Source organism: Antechinus flavipes, chromosome 4 (genome assembly GCF_016432865.1).
Source record: "Antechinus flavipes isolate AdamAnt ecotype Samford, QLD, Australia chromosome 4, AdamAnt_v2, whole genome shotgun sequence".
Lineage (NCBI taxonomy): Eukaryota > Metazoa > Chordata > Mammalia > Dasyuromorphia > Dasyuridae > Antechinus > Antechinus flavipes.
In genome coordinates, this window is record NC_067401.1 from 450,350,553 (window position 1) to 450,370,807 (window position 20,255).

The window sequence follows — 20,255 nt, forward strand, 5'->3', positions numbered from 1 at the left end:
TGTCAGGACCTTCTTCAGCATCAGTTGTCTGATGGAGTCATTGCCACTCCTTCAGTGGATGGGAATTCTGAAGTCCTTCAAGGCTGTCTCTACAGCATTTTTCCCCTCCTCTCTCCACTCCCAGGGCCAATGCCCTAGTTTCCACCCTACTTGCCTTCCCCTGGATGATTGCACTGGCCTCCTCACTCCCTCTATCCTGAGGCTCTTTTCACTCCCATCCATCCTCCTTCCAGCATCCACTTCTGAAAGTGAAGATGCTACCGTGCTGCTCCTCTAGTCAATCACCTCCATGGGCCCCCTATGGCCCCCCGACCATCCATGCCCTTTACCACCTGCTTTATAGGCTGGTCCCGCCCTACTTTCCCCATCATCGCTTTCCTAGTTTTGCCTGAAGCTTAGCTCAAGCATCATTCCTGAGGTCTTTCCTAATTCCCCTAGTGACTAGCCCCCTCCTCTCCAACCAACTTGTATTTCCTTCGGACTAGTTTTATAGTCCCACATATGTACGTGTCATCTTTGACTCTTGGGATAGAACCCAACTTCCTTCATGGCAGAGAGAATTTCACTTGTTTCTTGGTAGCACACAGTAGGAACTTGTAAGAATCTGATTGATTGATTGCCCATAGTGGGCACTTATTAACTATTTCCTGAACTGATGAAGTTCATGGAAGGAAAATTCGGATCCTAGATTTTCTTGGTCTCTTGCTCATTATCAAGGAATTATTTCTGGGTTTCCCAATGATTCTCCCCAATCCAGGTGGAGAATCATTAGCTCTTTCGGAGGCAGCCTTAGAGTTTTCTCACAGTGCCGGCCAGGGACAACATGCATTTGTGACAGGAGGCTAAACGGAAAGCAATTGCATGAGGAATAGCTAAGTTTCACCTCTCGGGCCCCCTGTGTAAAGTGAATGAGATGAGCTAGCTGATCAATCAGTCCTTCTCCAGCTCTCAGATTCCAGGACTCTGCTTTAGAGGCTGGACCTCTTCCGGCCTCTGCGGACAAGTGGATTTGCCTCACCTTCGACAGGAGAAGGGGGGATGACCTCCCCTGGAAGCTAGTTCTCCCTGAGTGAGTCACTGTCCTGCACAGAATCCGGAGGAGACAGTGAGGCTGGTAGCTTGTCCAGCCCTCCCTCACTTCCATCCGATTCACTTACAAGTCAAGATATCACCTCCTGAAGTCAGGAGCCTTTTTGAGAATGGAGGACAAACAAGGGCAACAGACTCTTAGGGATCAGTCCACCTCTGGGGCTCAGAGATTCCCCGGGAGGCCAGTCTGGTCCTGCTGTTCCCTGGCAGGCCCCTGAATTGGAGCCTCCCCTCGGGCTGACCCCGTCTCACTCCAGTCCTGCTTCTAGGAAAGCCGGACATTCGAGGCTTCTACTCCCTCACTGTCCAGAGACTGCCAGACCACCTCTGCTGCTCTCAATTCACTCCCATGAAGCACTGGGACCTATTATGCAAATGAAGCCCCCAAATGTCCACTACGGACAAGGACCAAGAGCAGTGCCCCTCCCTCCAAGTACATTCGTTTAGGTTGAGAAGAACTGAGTTCTGGATTCTCTGTGGGATTGGCCTCTGTTCACTGAGGTAATAGTGCCAAGGGCTCCGGAGGATCTTCCCGGCTGACCGGCAGCCCGGAAGCGTTCGAGATACTGTTCCTAACTAAGATGAATAATTCCCCGACAAATGGCGTCAACCTACCCATGTGTGAAATGGAATCAATAACTTTCCACCGTCAACAGTTCCGAGCGGAGATTCAGTCAATTTAACTTGACTTTGCCTGCTCATGTTTTTGGTGAAAATAATCCAGGACACCTTCATGGAAAACCCGGAGTCAACAGAAACGGGGAGCGGCTCGGATCTGAGGGACAGCGTGACTGCCTGCGCTGTCCCAGGCTGAGCTGGAGCGGCTGTGAAATGCTCTCCCTCTTTTAGGGCCCTGAGAGTCGGGGGCCTGCGTGGCCGTTCACTGGGGGCTGGAGGGGAGGGACACCCCTCACCCAGCATCTCGCTGCCTCTCTGTGTTCGCTTTCCTCTAACTTCGCTGACAACTGGGCCTGTTCCCAGCCATAGATGATCATGCTCATAAAGTGTGAAGAAAGTCAGGGTGGGTGGGAGGTAGAGCAGTGCCTTGGAGTCCCCAAAGCCCTGAACCTCCCTGAGGCTCAGTTCTCTCATCTGTGAGACCTTGTGGTCCCTGAAGATCCCTGAAGTGACTCCTGAGGGCTCATGATCCTGAGGGATCTGGGTTCAAGTCCTGCCTCTTCTAGTACTAGCTCTGTGACCCTAGAATTATCTGCTTAGCCACCAATTAACTGCCCCAGGAAATCTTTTCTGGTTACGTCACCACAAAGCTTCTATCTCTACAGTGGAGGGAGTTTGCAGGCTGGGAGCTCCTTTCATCAATGGAATAACTTGCCAAATGAATGGGAAATGGCAGCAGCTTCTCGCAGCCCCTGGGGGCCCGCAGGTGAGGGGCTCTGTGTCTGTGATCACGCCATCGGCTTCCGTTGGGCGAACCCCGGCAGTCGCTACTCTGGGCCAGACCTCGATCTTGGTCCCGGGGACACAGTGGCCCCCAGAGGCCTTGGACAGCGTAGCTGAGTGGGTTACACCCGCTGCCAGTGAGGACAAAGTGCTTTAGGAAGACCTGAGGAGGGGAGAACATGGCAGCCCTGAGGGAACGGGGAGGGAGTGCGCAGGATCTGAGCTCGTGTCTTTCAGTTCAGTTGAGTTCAATGCCTACTTGTAAATGCCCACTCCTGAGGGGCCACTATTCTAGGCGGAGGGGACCCTCGAGAGGGGGCGTTTCCAGCCAGAAACCCTCAGCAGCTGAATCTGGATCAAATACTTGACTTGGTCAGGGTGAGCACCGACACCTGCTTTTATCCCAGCTTCGGGTCGACATTTGAGCCCCTCAGAGGCAGTGGTGGAGGGTGACGGGCAATATCACGCCAGCCAACACCTGGGGGTAGAAAGAGCCTGGTGGGACAGAGGGCAGGCGGAGGACAGCCCAGGGGGGAGGGGCAGCAGACCTCTCCCAGAGCCTTCCTTGGTGGAGGGCTCAGAACTTGGCTTTGAAACAAGGAGCCCCCACTCTGGGTGCCCCCTTTAAAGCTCTCTTTAGTCTGTTCTTGTTCAGTCATCTTGCAATCACGTCCAAATCATTGTGCCCCCATCGGGCTTTTTTTTGGCAGAGAGATGTGAGGCTTTGCCATTTCCTTTTCCAGTTTATTTTCCAGATGAGGAACTGAGGCAAGCAGGGGGAAGTGCCTTGCCCGGGGTCACCCAGCCAGCAAGCATCTGAGGCCAGATTTGAACTCAGGGTCCACAGTGCATCCACTTCTCCACCTAGCTCCCTTATTCCTCCCTGTTCATAGCCTTTCCCTTTGCCCTCCCTGCCTCCCACCCTGGGGTGTTGGGCTCCAGGTCCACCCTGCCGCTTCCCAGCCCCCTCCACCACATGCTGCATTTCCTCCAGGCTGGCCACCATCAGCTGTGGGAGCTTCAATGCCACCGTTCCCAGAAGGATCCCTTTGCCATTTCCGAGACTTCCAAACCAAGCCAGACTTGGGGGGGTCATCTTCCCCGAGGAGAAGGTGAGCTTCTGGAGGGCAGGGGCTACCTTTCACTTGTAAGCGCTTAATAAATGGAAGCGTACAAAGTGGAAGTGGAAAAGGACATGTAAGTGCTTAACCGATGCTTTTTTCCATCCTTTGTTGAGGATTTGAGGTTCTGCAAACAGTGGTTCCCTGCCCCCCCCCCCCCCAATGATTAAAAATGACAGCGGGCCATTGAGGAAGGTTTTTAGTTATCATGTGCGAGTCCGGCGCTGTCTGAATTACATTGTTGATATTGAAGCCAAGACTGAGGAACAAAGGCGCTTATGGAAGGGCCTCCACTTGGACTTGTGGAAACTCGGCCCCTGAGGGGCTGCTTGCTTGTTTTTCTCTCCCCGGCCCCTTCCTAGAATCAATCGCAGAATCAGGAAGGAGCCTTGGGATGCTCAGGGCCGCCCAGTCTGGGACAAGGATCCCGGCAGAGAGCAGTGGGAAGAACTTGCGTCCAAAGACCTGAGTCTGTGCTCTGCCATTCACTAACTAGGGAACTCTGAGGTGGGAGCCACAAAAAATAGATTTTTTTTATTAATTGAAAAGAAAAGAAAGTGATAAAAAGAGACTTAGCAGGTCCCTGAAGGCTAATGCAATTTTGCTTTTGTCTTTGTATCCTGTGCCTAGCACACAGTAGGTACTTAATTATTCCACATGGACTGACCAACTGAACGGACACAGTGAGACTGGGGGGGCATGAACGGGACAGCGTTCATTGCTAGAAAGCATTTCACAATGCTAAGTGCTATTGACTAGAAGTGCTTATGACTACCTAAGCAACGTGGCGTGGGGGGCCCTCCCCCCATTTCTCTACTCATTGCCCCTCTCCATCTTCCTTTTCTCGCTTCAGTGGCTCCAAAGTGGTTCATTTTACAGAGGAGGTAAACCAAGGCTCCCGGGGAGGAAGTAGCATCACTCTGGGGCAATGCGCCAAGTTTACCAAAGGTTTCATGGTCTTACATAATTGTAGGGTAACTCCTCCTTCCATCTCCCTCTCCGATCACTTTGCTGTCAATCCCAGGTCATTTTAACTTTCATCTCTACCCCTGGCGCTCCTCTAGAGCCGCACAGAATCTCCCAGGAGAGTCACCTTCAGGTCACAGCTGGCTACTTTGCCTCCCGGCTCCAGCAAACATCTGCCCAGGGCCACGTTCTGTTCCCACTCCCAGCTGATCCCGGGAGAGCCTCTGTGTTTGCCCTGAAGAGGGGAGCAGAAGGTGGTCCCTGGGGAGACTCGGCTGTGACGGGCAGGTGGCGGAGGAGGCGGAGGAGAGGATCCGGCTCCACTACTTTGCACCTGGGTGCCCGGCTCTGACCTCAGTTTCCTCATCTGCAAAATGTCCAAGATGACCTTGAGCGATGACCTGTGCCCCAGGGACGCTGTGAGCAAAGTGCTCTTCAAATGTGTGATTATGGCTCAATCCTCCCCTTCTTTTGGGAGGTTTGGGGTCATTTCTTATTGAAACTGAGCATCTTGGGACAGAAAGGGAGCAAAGTGTCCATTCGAATGTGAGCTGAAGACCTTCCAGATTCTTGAGAGGACGCGGATAAAGCCCTAGAGATGCCAGGTCCCCAAAGTCCTGGGGCAGTTGGAAGCTTTGGTAGCTTTTAGGCTCTGTGAGTGTGAGTGTGTGAGTGTGTGTGAGTGTGCTTATGTGCATATATACGTATGTGTGTGAGTGTGTGTACGTACGTATGTGGTATATAGGTCAGGGCTCCTCAAACTTTTTAAATAGGGGCCACTTCACTGTCCCTCAGACTGTTGGAGGCCGAACTATAGTAAAAACAAAAACTTTGTTTTGTGGGCCTTTAAATAAAGAAACTTCATAGCCCTGGGGGAGGGGGATAAATGTCCTCAGCTGCCGCATCTGGCCAGCGAGCTGTAGTTTGAGACCCCTGATATACAGGTGTATATGTGTGTGTGTGTGTGTGTGTGTGTGTGTGTGTGTGTGTGTATGTGAGTGTGCGTGTGGGTTTCTAGCCTTTAGCACAGTGACTTAAGTACGGAAAGTGTTGTATAAATACTACTGGACTGACTGTAGTTGGGGGAGGGCTAGCCTTGGGGGGCAAAGACCTGGGTTCAAATCCTGTCTCTGATAGATGCTAACCAGGGTGACCATAGGCAGTCACTTCATTTCTCAGCTCTCAGAGATGGTGAGGTAGCACAGCAGATGGAACGCTGGAACTGGAGCCTGGGGTACCGAGTTCAAATTCTGCCTCAAACGTGTTGGCTAAGTCATCCTGGACAAGTCATTTCTCATTCTCAGCTTCGGTTTCCTTGTCTGGAAGGGCTGAATAGGACAGTCTTTGAGGCCCCCTCTGCCTTTCGCCCTCCATCCTAAGACTGGCAAATTACCTTGTTGTATTAATGGAGGAAGGCTCCACGCTGGGATACAATTATGAGTTTGGATCTCAAAATTTAATAACTTCCATCTGCAAATATGTCTTCTGTATTCAATTTCCTTAGAATTCCTCCCTGACAGCAGAGAATCTCCATGAACTCTGAAGAGACATTGATGTGCCCCAAATGCCATCAAATGATATTAAACCTCTGTGCCCAAAGCAGCATTAAAGTGATAAAGCTTTGCGGCTAAACAATTAGCATTTATTCTGAAAGTAAAAGAATATTCCTGATATTGCTGCCAAGAATGGTGAGAGCACACGCTTGTCCATCTGGCTGCCTACCCGTCTATTTATCGCTCCATTTATTTATGTGTTTAGCATCTCTAGCATCCATTTGTCTATCTCCCCCTGTCTCTCTGTCTGCTCTATCTGTCTTCCTGTCCGTCTATCTCAGTTTTCAGAATGGGAGCCGTGTTCCTGCTTTCAGAATAGGTCACCATTCCCAAAGGCTTTTGAAGACAGAGATGAACCAGCTTCTGTCCAGTTGCTGAAAATGTCGGCTGAGGATTTCAGCTTTAAATGCTCAGTGGAAGCTTGCTCCTCCTCCTCCGGTTATCTCCTCGTTCCCCCTTTCCTTGCTTTCACCTTTGCTGTTGGCAGGAAACCGGCTCCATCACGGATCCGTGCTGTTCCATGTGGGGACGGGAGAGCAATGTGGTTCTCGCATCTGGTCCCGGCCATCTGGCCCACACGGGGCTCCGAAGGGAGGTCCGCCGCCCCGGCAGAACAGCCACAGCGTCCCCAGACTCTGCGGAAGCTCCCAGGCTCCAAAGCTACGAGGTGACTTTTGAAGCTTCTGGCCTTTGAGGAAAGCTGGGGCTTTAAGAATCTGCTGGAGGAACTCGAATGTGCGTTTGTTGCTTGCGCCAAATTTGAAGATGTAAACAGGCATTTTCCCACATCTTGGATAAGCTTTAAAAATGATCACAATGAGTAGCCTAAGGAGACCCTCTGAGCAACTTTTTGGTGACTTTTTTTTAATGCGTGTGAGTGTGTGTGACTGTGAGTGTGGATGTGTGTGAGTGACTGTGAGTGTGTGTGTGTATATGTATGTGAGTGTGAGTGTGTATGAATGTGTGTAAGTGTGTGAAAGTGTGTGTGGCTGTGAGTGTGTATGTGTGTGTGAGTGACTGTGAGTGTGTGTGGCTGTGAATGTGTATGTGTGTGAGTGATTGCGAGTGTGTGTGAGTGTGTGAAAGTATGTGTGGGGCTGTGTAAGGGACAGAGAAGCCAGGAAGTGAGAAGGGGGGCATGGGTGGGGAGGGCTCACCTGGAGTAGAGCGAGTGATGGGGGGAAGCAGGTGCCACCTGGAAACTCTACTTGAGCAGGTTTTGCTAACTGGGCGCTCAACTCCTTTGTTTCTCTGTTGGGAATACATGCTGCCTGGACCCAGTTAACTTCTAGTGCTCCTTCCCCTCCCCCTGAGGGCAGGGACAGAGACTGTGATTTCACTGGTTTGGGGATTTCCGGATGAGGAAACCCTCTCCTTCAGTGCAGATTGGCTCTCTTTGTGACTCCATTCTTAGAGAATTGCTTGTTCTGGGTCCCACAGCAAGTGTGTGTCAGGAGCAGAACATGAACACGAGTCTTCCTGCCTAGGGCCTGCCTCACGCTGCTCGCTCTGAGAAGTCATCAGAGACACCGTCTGGGACAGTCATTTTTCTCTTTTCTTTCTCCCCGGCAACTTATAGGTGACTCCCCGGCACCCACAAAGGTGACGGGACAAGTCAGTGTTGCCCAGCTACTCGATGGAAGGGCAGGGATTAGGTCTCTGTTCCCAGAGAAGATGAGCATCAGTGAGCCTCGTGGAGAGCGTGAGCAGTGGGAGCATCGTGGTGCGCTCCTGGCAGGGGAGAGAGCAGACCCTGCTGCCCGCCCTCCTGCTCTCCATCCCATTCTCACCCATGTCACAGCATCTTTGGCCACCTGGCCCTGGCTCCCTCTTCGTCCTGGCATGTACGGCCTTTGCCCCTTTGTCTCTGGCTCCCAGGAGTCTTCATTTCCTTCCAAATTCTGGTTATGCTGTCCTCCTAGACATGTGACTTCTCCTGAGGGTCTCTCCCCACCCCCAGGTCCTAGAGCCCTCTCTTCAAAAAGACTTTCTTTGTGTATATTGACTAATTTAATAAAGCTATAGGGCAACTTTCATAATGCCCTAGATCCCGTTGGTAACAGTCTAATGAAACTTGTGGACCCCTTCTTGGAATAATGCTTTTAAATGTATAAAATACATGAAATTACAAAGGAAACTAGTTATGCTGAAATGTCATTTTTCACTGGATACCAGGTTAAGAATCCCTGCTGTAGGTCTTACCTCAAAGTTTGGGGACAAAAGGGGAAAATGAGATAGAGAGAGAAAGAAAAAAAGAAGTTAATAGAGAAAGTGAAATAGAGAGAGAGAGAGAGAGATTGACAAAGAGACAGAGAGATAGATAGAGACAGAGAAAGAGAGAGGCAGGGAGGAAGGGATGGAGTTATTAAAAGTTTTCCCAGGATAGAAAAAATGAGAGTAAGTAACATACTAGGGCCATCCTCTTTCAATACATATCATCTTTCAAGATTGCATCAGCTGTGGTATTCGCTTCCTATTCCTTGAGTACTTCACCCTCTGAATGGGTGGCTGAAGAGGGCGGGCTGAGAGCTGCTCTCCAAGCCTCCCTTAAGAGAGTCCCCGGGCACAAGATGGGAGCCTTGCTGTGGTGGGCACAATATTTGTTACCCAAGTTCCCCTTCCTTGCTCTGATGGGGGCTGCACTAGCTTTTCCTAATCCACCTGCAGCCCGAGCAGGTCAGGACAGTTTCTCTCCCAGGGCTCCTCAAACTTTTTAAATAGGGGCCAATTCACTGTCCCTCAGACTGTTGGAGGGCCAGAGTATAGTAAAAACAAAAACTTTGTTTTGTGGGCCTTTAAATAAAGAAACTTCATAGTCCTGGGTGAGGGGGATAAACGTCCTCAGCTGCCGCATCTGGCCCGCGGGCTATAGCTTGAGGACCCCTGCGATGCTACTGAAACTGCCTGAGATCTATTGGCTTGGAGCGTCTTATACTGTTTCAGGCTCTCAGACTAGGACCCTGCTCAGTGGCTGCGCCTGAGATCCCTGATCCTCTTAAATCCCAGGAGAATGAGGAGAAGTTGGGTTTGTGTTCATGGGGTGGGGCCTTAGGCAAAGCCAGTGCAGTCTCCTTGGGGCTGGGGGGGAGGGGGGAGAGGGAGGCTCCAGGAGATAATACTGCTCCCATCACAGCAGAGATTAAACGATAGCCAAAGGAATAAAGAGATGAGGGAAGTCCTGTTTGCACAAAAAGTAGCTGGAGGAGCTCTTTTTGTGATGGCAAAAAAAAACTAGAAGCTGAAGGTCTCCAATCCATTAAGGAACGACTGATTCAGTTGCAGGGGAGGAATGGGATGCAGCTCATTACTGTGCTGTAACAAGTGATTTCCCAGGTAATCCCACTTTCCATCAGCAGCTCACAGAACCTTCCGCATAGACCCCACAGAACCTGCCACACCCAGTTGGTTACTCTCTGGCAGCTTCTCCTGGTTCTCCCCCTCTCTTTCTGACCTCTTCTTCCCACTTCCTTTGCCGGATCCTCCTCCAGATCACCCTTCTAAGAACAGACTTTCCACAAGTTCTTTCCTGGCCCTTCTCTTCTCCCTCAAACTGACTTCCCTTGCTGACCTCATCTACTTCTATGGATTTCATGACCATCTCTACACCGATAATTCTTTTTTAAAATAATATGATCCAAGTTACATTGGAAAAGCTTTTTGATAGAATGTAATCAAAATTGTCCATATTTCCCCATCTGTGCTTAATTCTAATCCTTGTTCAATTAACCCCCCCTCCCAGTTGTGAAATACTACCATTTTCCAATTGTTTTCTTTTTATTGATAAGATATTTTACACTTATGTCATGTATTCGTTGGACTTTATGATATTCTGTAGTGTAATGCCAGTTAAAAGCTTTTCTACCGATTCTTATTGAATAGAGGTTCGTTCTATGCTGATAATTCTTAAATCTATCTTTCTTGCCCCAGCGGATCTGCTGATCTCCAGTCTTACACCTCCGCCTGCCTTTCCCACATCTCAAACTGGACACCCAGTAGGCGTCTTAAACTCAACATGTCTGAAACAACTCACGATCTTTTCCCCAAACCCTGCCCTGCTCCTCCCTTCTCTGTTGCTGGAGGGGGCACCACTCTCTAGAGTCTCAGGCTTACCACCTAGAAGTCATTTTGGATTCCTCACCTCCAGAACCATCCCTTCAAATTCACCTTTATAGCATTGATCAACTACACCCCATTCTGCCCTTGGTCATTGCTACCCCCTCCCACCCCACAGACCCGCGTTCCCTCATGCCGGAACTACTGCATTAAGCTGTAGCGGACTTCAAGCCTTTCTCCTCCAGTTCATCCTCCATTCAGATACCAAAGGATTTTTCTAAAGCATAGATCCCATTATGTCATTCCCCTGCCTTCCCTTCTTCTTCAGGAGCAATACAAAATGCTCTGCTTGGCATTCAAAGCCCTTCATAGCCCAATCCTCTCCTGCCTTTCCCATCTTCTTTTAACTTACTCCCTAATCTACTTTAATCTAGGGACATACTGGCCTCCTGGATGTTCCATGGATAAGACTGTCCATGTTTCAGCTTTGGGCTCTCCCTGGGTCTGGAACATTCTCCCTCCTCCTCTCCAGCTATTGACCTCCCTGATTTCCTTTAAGTCTCAACTAAAATCACACCTTCTACAGGAAACCTTCTCTACCCCTCTTTATTTCAGTGCTTTTCTTCTGAAAATTATTTCCTATTTATCTGGTATATAGCTCATTTTGTATGTATTTGTTTGCATGTTGTCTCCCCCATTTAGATTGGAAGCTACATGGGGGCAGGGATTTCCCTTTCACCTCTTTATGGGCCCTTAGCACACAGCCTGACACACAGTAGGAGCTTAATAAATGTTAGTTGATTTGAATTGAATTTCAAAGAGAAATGGAAAAACTGGGCTGAACCAACAGAGAGTGCAGTGAGCAGAGCCTGAAGAACAAGTTATGCAATAACTTCAATATTACAAAAACAAACAATTTGGAAGATTTTGCAACCCGACAAAGAACGAAAACGAGCAAAGGCGGGAGAACAAAAGAAACCACAATGGCGCACAAACCACTTTGGAAGCTCGAAGAACTGTGATTGATACAATGACCATCCATGAGTCCAGAAGACCAGTGGGGAAGCGATGCTGTCCAATCCAGAGAGCAGATGGAGATGCTGCTCTTGGCAGTTAATGAGGGGATATGTCTGGCTCGACTGAATATTCACTATAAGGACTTTGTTCTTGTTTTCTCTCTCTCTCTTTTTTTTTTTTCAGTGATGTGGGAGGTGGGACGGAGAGAAAAAAGATTTCTGCTAATTATAAAAAGCAATGGAGCTTAAGAGGTGGGGGTGCTACAGATGTGGAGTATTGTATGCACTTTCAGATGAGGTCATTGTATTGTTAATTTTGCCTCATTGCTTTGTTTTGTGCCAAGAGGAACAAAGATAGATAGATAGAGAGCCGGCCCTGGGCCAGAGTCAGCAGTGAGTGGTGGCTGTCCTAAAGCTGAGGAGGACAGGGATGGGACCACAGTGTCTGGGCACTGGGGACTTTTGCTTGCATGTGGATGGGGAGTGGCTGTTTGCCAAGAAAAAGGAGCCTAAATTTAAATCTGCTTAACTTAGTGAACCCATCACACCAGGAATATGTCATCTCCTCTGCTAGAGGGGAAGTTCCTTGAGGGGAGATGTAATATCTGGGCTTGCTCCCTGGAGGGCCTCAGGATCAGTCAGAGTCAGGATCAGTCAGAGTCCTTGGTCTTAAGGAGGAGAAGTGAAGGAGGCAGGCAAGTCGCCACATGGCTCGTCTAAGATGGAACCAGGACTCTGGAGTCTGGAGCCTGAAGTCTCCCCTCCTGAGCACGCTGCAACAGAGAGACTCTGACTCTCTCCCTCAGCCCTCCAATCCTTCCCTACCGTTACCTCACAACAACACATTTAACAGGTGCCAGTCTTGAGGAGAACCATTATTATATCACCATATCATCCAAGTATATGTTTACAGAACCATTATCTTATATTGAGTCGGTACTTAGCCCTAAGTACTCTGCTGTTCTGGATTCAAGTACATCTTTTCAATTCCAGACCTCTACAGGTATGGAGAAAGTGAAAATGCTGCTCCCCAACTTCTTCCCTTTCCCCCTCCTCCAGCTTCCCCAATTTTCCTTTGGTATCCTGGGGTCTCCATCTCACCTAACTTCCTCCTCTTTCCCAGCTCCAGTACATGGTGGATTTCCTCTCCTTCCTTCATCAGTTGCCTCTCCTTCCTCTCCCTTTCCCCTTCCCCAGTCCCCCATTTTCTTGTGGTATTCTGGGATTTCCATCTCATACCTCTTCCTCCCCCCCCACTACCATCCCATGATGGAGTCTGTCTGCCTCCCTCCCTTCTCAGCTGGTCCTCCAACTGCTTTCCCCACCTCAGTTTTCCTCTGGCACCCCAATGTCTCCCCCTCCCCTGTGCCCCCTTCCTTTCTCTTTTCCCCAACAAAGAGACTGTATTGTGCCAATAACCGGGTGCTCTTTATCTCAGCTCCAGACATTCCTAGTTAGGGTCAATGCTCTAAGAAGCATCACCTATTTAACACCCCCCCAAACCACACAAATTTTTACTAATGCTTCTCTCCTTCACCACTCCTTTAAGGGCCCAATAAATAATGTTGGCTGATGGGTAATGACAAGAGATTGAGATGTGGGAGAATTATTTGCTGAGAAAATTCAATTTTATTTCCCACATCTAAGACCTGTGCATCTTTCTCAATTATTGGCCAAAGCAGCTACTAAGGGTGTGTGAATCATTTCTGGCTGCAGCTGTAAACAAATCACAAATGATTACAAAATGATGTTGGCTGGGAAGAGCTGGAGAAAATGTCATTGTTAACCTGCCTGAAATCAGGGATTTGGAAGTGCATGGCTGTGAGCTTGGATGGGGAAAATGACATGCTTATTTCAATATAATCGTTGTCCTTTGTAATCCCTTGCATTTTATTTTGTGCCTTTAAAAGCATGGTTCTCAGAGGGGACGACTGGCTTCATGAGATTGCCCTCCCCTCACCAAAAGTCCTTCTGCCCCTTCAGACTGCTAAGGGTCAAGGCGGGCGGAGAGCATGGAGCCAGTTCTTGGCTGCTCTCTCAAGAGAGACAACTGTAAACATTTCTGCCTCATAAATCAGCAAACACTACAGGTCGGGGCTTGATTTATTGTTTTGTTGATGGTCTAGACTTGAAAAAGTGATAGAGAATGGTCACAAGTCAGCTTAAATTCAAGGGTGGTTCTTGCATCCCTTTCCTGTTCTCCCCTCCCCAGGCTGGTTGTTAGACATTCAGCAGAGTCTGGGACACAAGGAAGGCAAAGAACTCCAAGCATCTTTCTTGGGGTTCAAACCCCAACAGTGTATATATAAAGGATGGTCTTACCTGGTCCTCCAAGTCAAACTCTGCATCCATCCCATCTCCAGCTTCCACCCCGAGGTCAAATTCGCTTGGTCCTGATGAGAAAAGGAAAAAACAGGTTAGTTCCACTTTGGGGATCTGACTGAATCTGCCTCTGCTTGAGTTCTGAAGGGGACAGTTGCTGTTATTTCTATCCAAGTTTCTATTAAATCTGGTTAATTGAAGAAAAGCTGAAAAAACTGTCTATGGGAGCTGATAGATGAGTGTGGCGAGAGAGAGGAGAGAGAGAGAGAGAGAGAGAGAGAGAGAGAGAGAGAGAGAGAGAGAGAGAGAGAGAGAGAGAGAGAGAGAGAGAGAGAGAGAGAGAGAGCACATCATGAAGGGAGATCTCCCTCTCCCATCCCATCCTCCCCAACAGACCAATCTTAGTCTGGCACACATGGGGAAACCATTATGATATTTCTGTTTGATGCTGAATGGTCAAGCTGGGTCACTACTCCTTCCCTGGGGAGGACAGGGAGGAGAAATGGACCATTTCTAGCAGAAAGATGGGACTAGATGGCCACCCAATGGAGTCATGTGACAATTCAACTAGCTTTGGAACTCAGTGAAAATTCAGCTTTGCTGCTGAATGAATGAATGAAAATGTCGTGAACCAAACACTGTAGTTCTGGACTCTGCCCATCACAATGTCTAGAGATTGGCTTCTTTGGTCATATTTCTTGGGTCTTATGTCATAGAGAGTTCACATTTACCCAAACCTCACACTCTGGCCTCTTCGGAACGAGCTGCTTGTGACAAGCAAAATTTGTCCTTTCCTCAGAGTATAGGGCACCTTGATTTCCAAGTTATGGGTTGATCCTGGGCTGAATTAATGTACACAGGGGGCCATCACCAGAGGGGATTGACTAGGTCGCTGTTCTAGGTGCTGAAATGTAGAAAGTGTCTTCAGCCTATGCAGGCAGAAACCATTGTGTTGAGTGCCCAGGATGATTAATCCAGTCTCCACACCTGTCAGCACCTCCTCCCTGCAGCCCTGAGCACTGACAACCTTCCTTCTTCCCCAGGGTCTCGTCTCCCCAGATGCCTCACCAGATTCGCCAGTGGACCTTAAGTCCTGGGGTCTAAAGTGCCTCCCCTCCCACAGTGGATTATTTTTGTCCCAGAATAAGAATTCTTAGTAATTTGCCCAGAGTTTCAGGCTGCATTAACCTTCTTGTGTCAGTCAAGGACCAAATTTGAATTGCTCATTTTCCTGACGAGCCCTCTGTGGTGCAGCTGATTAATCATCATTAACAAGCCTAGCCTGCAGAGAGCAATCTTTCACCTGGCTAGCCAGGAAAAGAGAATTAAAAGTGGGGGCTGCCCAGGCTAGACCAGGCCCAAGCCAGAGCAGAACTGCAACTTGGAATCACTGGAAAAGAAGCAGCAGCAACCAAGGACATGTTGGGAAGACAGGGAAGTTCCTGGGCCATTCTTGGGCTTTCTCCGTGGCCCCTATCCCACGGGGCTACCTCGATCACTCTTGCAAAGAGCCTGAGAAGTCCTTCTTGGCTTTCCTACATTTTCTGCTGTCAGATGGAAAGCATCGGGTACCATACTAGGCACTGGTGGGAGAACAAGATGGGCGAAAAACTCCTTCATCAAGGAGGAACTCCTTGCTCCTGCTGAGATAGGAAGGGGCGGGGCTGTTCTTTGGCACCCCATCCTCACCAAAAGCAGCTCTGCCCCTTCTCCAGATGCACCAATGTGTAGGAAGGAAGGCCTGGGGTCCGCTCCTCCTGACTCTGAGGTGGGATTTCTGCTATATAGTTGCAGCTCCGTCTCCATGTCCCCAAGCACACAAGTCAGCCTTTCACTTGAGTTGATTGTCTAGACTTAATAAAGTGATGGAGAACAAGTGGATAATGCAAATTAAGCTCAAAAGTGTACTGTGTTTTTTTTTTTTTCCTGGGAGGGGAGGAGAGCTGATTGTTAAGTATTTACCAGCACACTCTTGCTCAGGAGCCAGGTCTGTCTCTACTACTAGCCTGTGGTGTCCAGGCAATAAGAGGTCTTTCGGGAGGAGAAGGGTCAGGAAAAGTTTCAGGGAGGATGTGTCTCTGAGCTCAGCCCTGAAGGAAGTGAAGTTGAAGTGAGTCAGAGCTGCGGAGGGAGTGCCTGGAAACTGGCTTATTAATGTATGGCGATGGAAGATGCCATGTTAAGTACAGAAAACAGCTAGTTATCTGGTCTGTACATGGCACAGAGGACCATGGGAAAATTGGGGGTATTAGATTGTGAGGGGTCTCAAACGCTTTGCTGCATAACTGTGTTTGACTCTAGATGCAACAGGGAATTTGAGCTCAGTCAGCAGTCAGTTGTCATCAATTACAAAGTACCCACTATGTGCCAGTCACCTACCCATCACCGCTGGCTCGCTCCTCCTGGATGCCCCTTGGCCATAGTAAAATCCCAAATACCCGGGATAGAACCTGGGCCTCTGAGAGCAGCACAGCCGGGGAAGGTATGGAGAGCTTGCCTCTACATTGGCGGGGGATGGTGAGACTGACTCCAGGTGATAGGGACAGATGGTCCAGGTGGACCTGGTGGGTACCTCTATTTAGGTAGAGAGGTGCAGGTACTTCCAAGGGTCGTGGGTAAATATGGATTTGGCCTTGGCAAAGACAATCTGTTAAGCAGGCCGACCTAAGCTACTGACGTGCTTTCTTTCTGGCAGAAATCTAATATAAGATGAAAAAAAATCATTTGTAGCATCCTAAAGCCAGAGGTCTTCCAGTCCAGCCTCCTCTTTCCACATATAGGGAAACCGAGGCTCAGAGAAGTAATTTGATCCGGCCACGATCATGGAGGTAACAGGTGGCCGAAGTGTGGCTAGGAGTGGTCCTGGTGTTTGAAAGACCAGTCGTCCTGGCAGCCTGGGGAGGGGGATGGTAGAACCTCCGGATCAGATGAAATGATTCGAGACTGACGGCTTTAACCAAGCCCCTCTCTGTGGGTGGCTGGTGCTCCTGTAGAATGGCCCGATCGGGGGCACCCCCGTGGGAAGCCGGTGAAATCCCAAGCCATTTCATCCATGCCTCAGCTGCCCTCTCTATTAATTACCGTGCTCACTTCTGGTGGTTGTCATCAGGTGCAACAGGGGAGCAATTAAGTCACGGAATAATCTCGTTGCTGGGTTTTGCCAGTGATTAGCCAGCGGTGGCCGGGGCAGCCGAGTGAGGAGATATTTGCTAAGGAATCAGTAACTGCAGAGAACGACATGAACGTTTCTTTCCAAGGGATTTTGATACAAATGTCATCCTATCATTTAGCTGTGCAATTTGTTTTGTGCAAGGTGTTGCTCTTGGCAACAGGTTTTTTTTTTATTTTTTATACATCATAGCAGCTGAGGAACAGCAGCCACAGGATGTAATTATAAGGCAGGAGGAGTGAATCGCCGCCTTTTCTCCCACGTTGTGGCTCGATTGGTTGCCAATGGGTGTTCAAAGACCGATCCCGAGTGGTCGGGCAAGGGAAATATCATGTAGGTCTGCAGCCCACAATGGGGCGGCTGCTCCTCGGGGAGAGAGGAGCCCTCTTTGATCGGGGGCTCCACTGCTTTCCAGACCTAGGAGCGGCCTTTCAGTGTCCCCATCCCGGGCTCTCAGCATTGGGGAGTGGATAACGAGGGGGGTTTTAGACAGAGAAAGGACCCACCACCTCTCTTCAGTCCCAAATGCCACAATTTAACCTGGCAAGTAAGTGCATCCCTGGCCGGGCTGTTGAGGCTAAGGGGAGGAGGTTCTCAGTGAGGGAGAAGGGGAAACACTCACTCAGGGGAATCAAGGGGACCACTGGAGCGGGTACCAAACATTGCCAGTGGCGGGCTGATGGATTTGCCCCATGAGAGGGAGAAGAGAAGGACTGCCCCCAGGCCTTTGTCCGGGTGGTCCCCCCTGCCTGCAATGCCCCCTTCTTCACCTGGACCTTGTAGCTTCCCTTAAGCACAGATGGGATCCCCTGGTGACTCGCCCTCGCTCCCCATTGCAGTTACCCTGGAGAATCTTTGGAAGGGCAGTCACTTCCTTGAGAGCGTTTTGGGTTTTGCAGCCTCTGTGCCCAGACCTGAACTGTGCTCATTGTTGAATGAATGTTTGCTGAGGTCAACCGTACGGCGTCAGTTCCAGATCCAAGACAAGGAGCTGAGCTTCTCTGCCATCCGGCAAGCCTCGGCTTCCTTTCCATGCATTAGGGGGGTCCCGGGGGAGCCTCACCCCAGCGCTTGCTCCAGAATCACTTTGTTGAGGCAGAGGACGCATTTGTCTTCCTCACATCAAAGGGCCCGGGTTTTTGAGCAGTCAGTGAGCGAATCCTCTCTGAGAGTGCAGCCCCTGGATGCTCCGGACAAGCCCGAGGGCACCCAAAGGCTCCTCTACAAGGCTCAGGCTGGTGAGTGCTCCCTGGAAGCTCCATTTTGAGGGAGTGCTCACCCCTCACTGTTCCCCACAGTTTGCCCCAGACTTCGGTGACAGTGTCCCCAGGGACTTTCTCTCTTCCAGCCCTTGGCTACTCAGCTCCCTTCTAGGTGTTGTCTTCCCCCATTAGAATGAAAGCTCTTTGAAGACAGGGGCTGCCTTTTTTTTTTTTTTTTTTTGGCTTGGATTTGTATTATTTCCTCTCTCTCCTCTCTCTTAACTCTTTATTCCCCTCTTCCTTCTCACCTCTTTCTCCCCAGCTGTCTCTCTTCTCCTGATTTTCTCTCCCTCCCCTGCCCCCTTCCTTTCCTTCTCTGTCCCTCCCCTCCTTTCTTCTCCCCTCCCCTTGTCCCTTAGCTAACTGAGTCAGAAGCAAAGCTAGGACCTAAGGCAGTCTGCTGAGCCTGGGGTTTTGGGCCCAAGGGAGTGAGGGCCGCCGAGGGCACCAGGGAGAGGCGGTCACCGCGACAGACGCCAGATCACCGCCACAGAGCCGTCGGATCACCGCGACAGAGCCGCCGGATCACCGCGACAGAGCCTCCAGATCACTGCCACAGAGACGCCGGATCACCGCGACAGAGACACCAGATCACCGCCACAGAGCCGTCGGATCACCGCCACAGAGCCGCCGGATCACCGCGACAGAGCCTCCAGATCACTGCCACAGAGACGCCGGATCACCGCGACAGAGACACCAGATCACCGCCACAGAGCCGTCGGATCACCGCCACAGAGCCGCCGGATCACCGCCACAGAGCCGCCGGATCACCGCGACAGAGCCGCCGGATCACCGCGTCAGAGACGGCCGGTGTGACAGAGGGCTTGGCGCACCCGAGGGGATCACGTACCTGCCGCAGCCTCTGAGGGCGGGAACAGCTTGCTGCTGACGGCCATGCTGATGTCGGAGAACACCTCGTCTTCCTCTCGGTCAGCATCGAACTGCAGGAAAGAAGAAACATGCTGACTTTGCTTCATATTGTCTTTAAAAATACACTTTGGAGCAGCTAGGGAGCGCAGCGGATAGAGCACCAGCCAAAGTCAGGAGGACTTGAATTCAAATATGGTCTCAGACACTTTTCCTGCCTGTGTGACTCTGGACAAGTCACTGAACCCCAATTGCCTCAGGGGAAAAAGCCCAAACAAATATACTTTCTCTTGCCCTCTGTGCATTTCCCGCCCTATCCCGTCAGCATGCATTGAGCCCCTCCGAGCTGGACATTGTGCTAAGTGCTAGAAAAAGAGGCAAAAGAGGGCTCCTGCCCTCCAAGGGCTCAGAGGGAGGAGCAATGCATACACACAGAGCAAGCCAGAGAGGGAAGAGAGAGAGCAGTGAACAAGTCTACATGAAAAGCCATGTACGGGACAATTAAGACTTAATGGAGGGAAGGCACCGGAGGACAGAGGAGTCCAGGAGGAATTCCTGTAGAAGGTGGGATTTTAGGTGGGACGTGAGGAAGCTCGGTGTAGAGGGCTGAAACTCTTAAGTCGATGCACTGAGGTCGGACACTGAGCACTTAAGGCTAATGACCGATTGGACAGTACTCTGTGAGCACATGCTCGGAAAATGGCCCTTCCCACTATCCTGTGCTGGCTCGATGATTGGTGTATGCAGAGAATTGTAGGAGGGACTGGGGGGGCGGGTAGAGTAAGACTAGCCAGGGTCACTTCTGGGCGGGAGACTAAGAGGAGAGGTGGTAGAGATTCTGCTTCCATCCAGTTCAATCCTACCTCTAAAGACCAAGAATAAAGACTAAGGGCTTTTGCTTATTCTGGCTCCGGCTGATTCTAAGGTGTCCAGGGAGCTAACTCGGCCCCCACAGCTGGGGGCATGAATATCAGTGAAGGAGTGAAGTCTGACTGTTCGCAGGCTTCACACACAGAGTTCCCTGCGGAGGACTTGGGAGAGCGGCTTTCGAGTTCCTCTTTGGGCCCAAGCCCAGCCAGGATTTGGGGGCGCAGCATTTCAGTAGTGATGTGGAGTTGCGGACCTCCCTCCCTCCCTTTCAGAGGTAGAGGATTACGGATGTGGATTCTGCACATGTTGCCTCAGTTGCTGTGTTAGTTTTGCAGAAATGTCTCCCCCTCCATTCTTTGCTCTTTGTTACAAGGAATGGTTTGCTGGGTGGAAGGAGAGAGTTACTTAGACATTAGAACCTGTTGATATGTCCCCTTTATTCCCAATCCTTTCCTGAGCTATTATCTCCCTTCCCCCTTCAACAGATGCTTCAACAAACTGGGACAGTGGGGGAACCATTGTTCACATCTGGAAGGAGAGAAGGGAGAGGGTTGCTCCTCCTTGGG

General features: G+C 50.2%; 1 protein-coding gene across 2 annotated transcripts in view; it reads right to left on the reverse strand.

Moving 5' to 3' along the window:
* Positions 1-20,255, reverse strand: part of AK5 (adenylate kinase 5) — a 153,941-nt gene that overhangs the window by 41,155 nt on the left and 92,531 nt on the right. For both annotated transcript variants that reach the window (XM_051999387.1, XM_051999386.1), the window contains exons 7-8: positions 18,803-18,893; positions 13,522-13,592 (exon numbers count right to left, since the gene is read on the reverse strand). In XM_051999387.1, the coding sequence (XP_051855347.1) occupies positions 13,522-13,592; positions 18,803-18,893 (162 nt within the window). The remainder of the gene's footprint in view (positions 1-13,521; positions 13,593-18,802; positions 18,894-20,255) is intronic.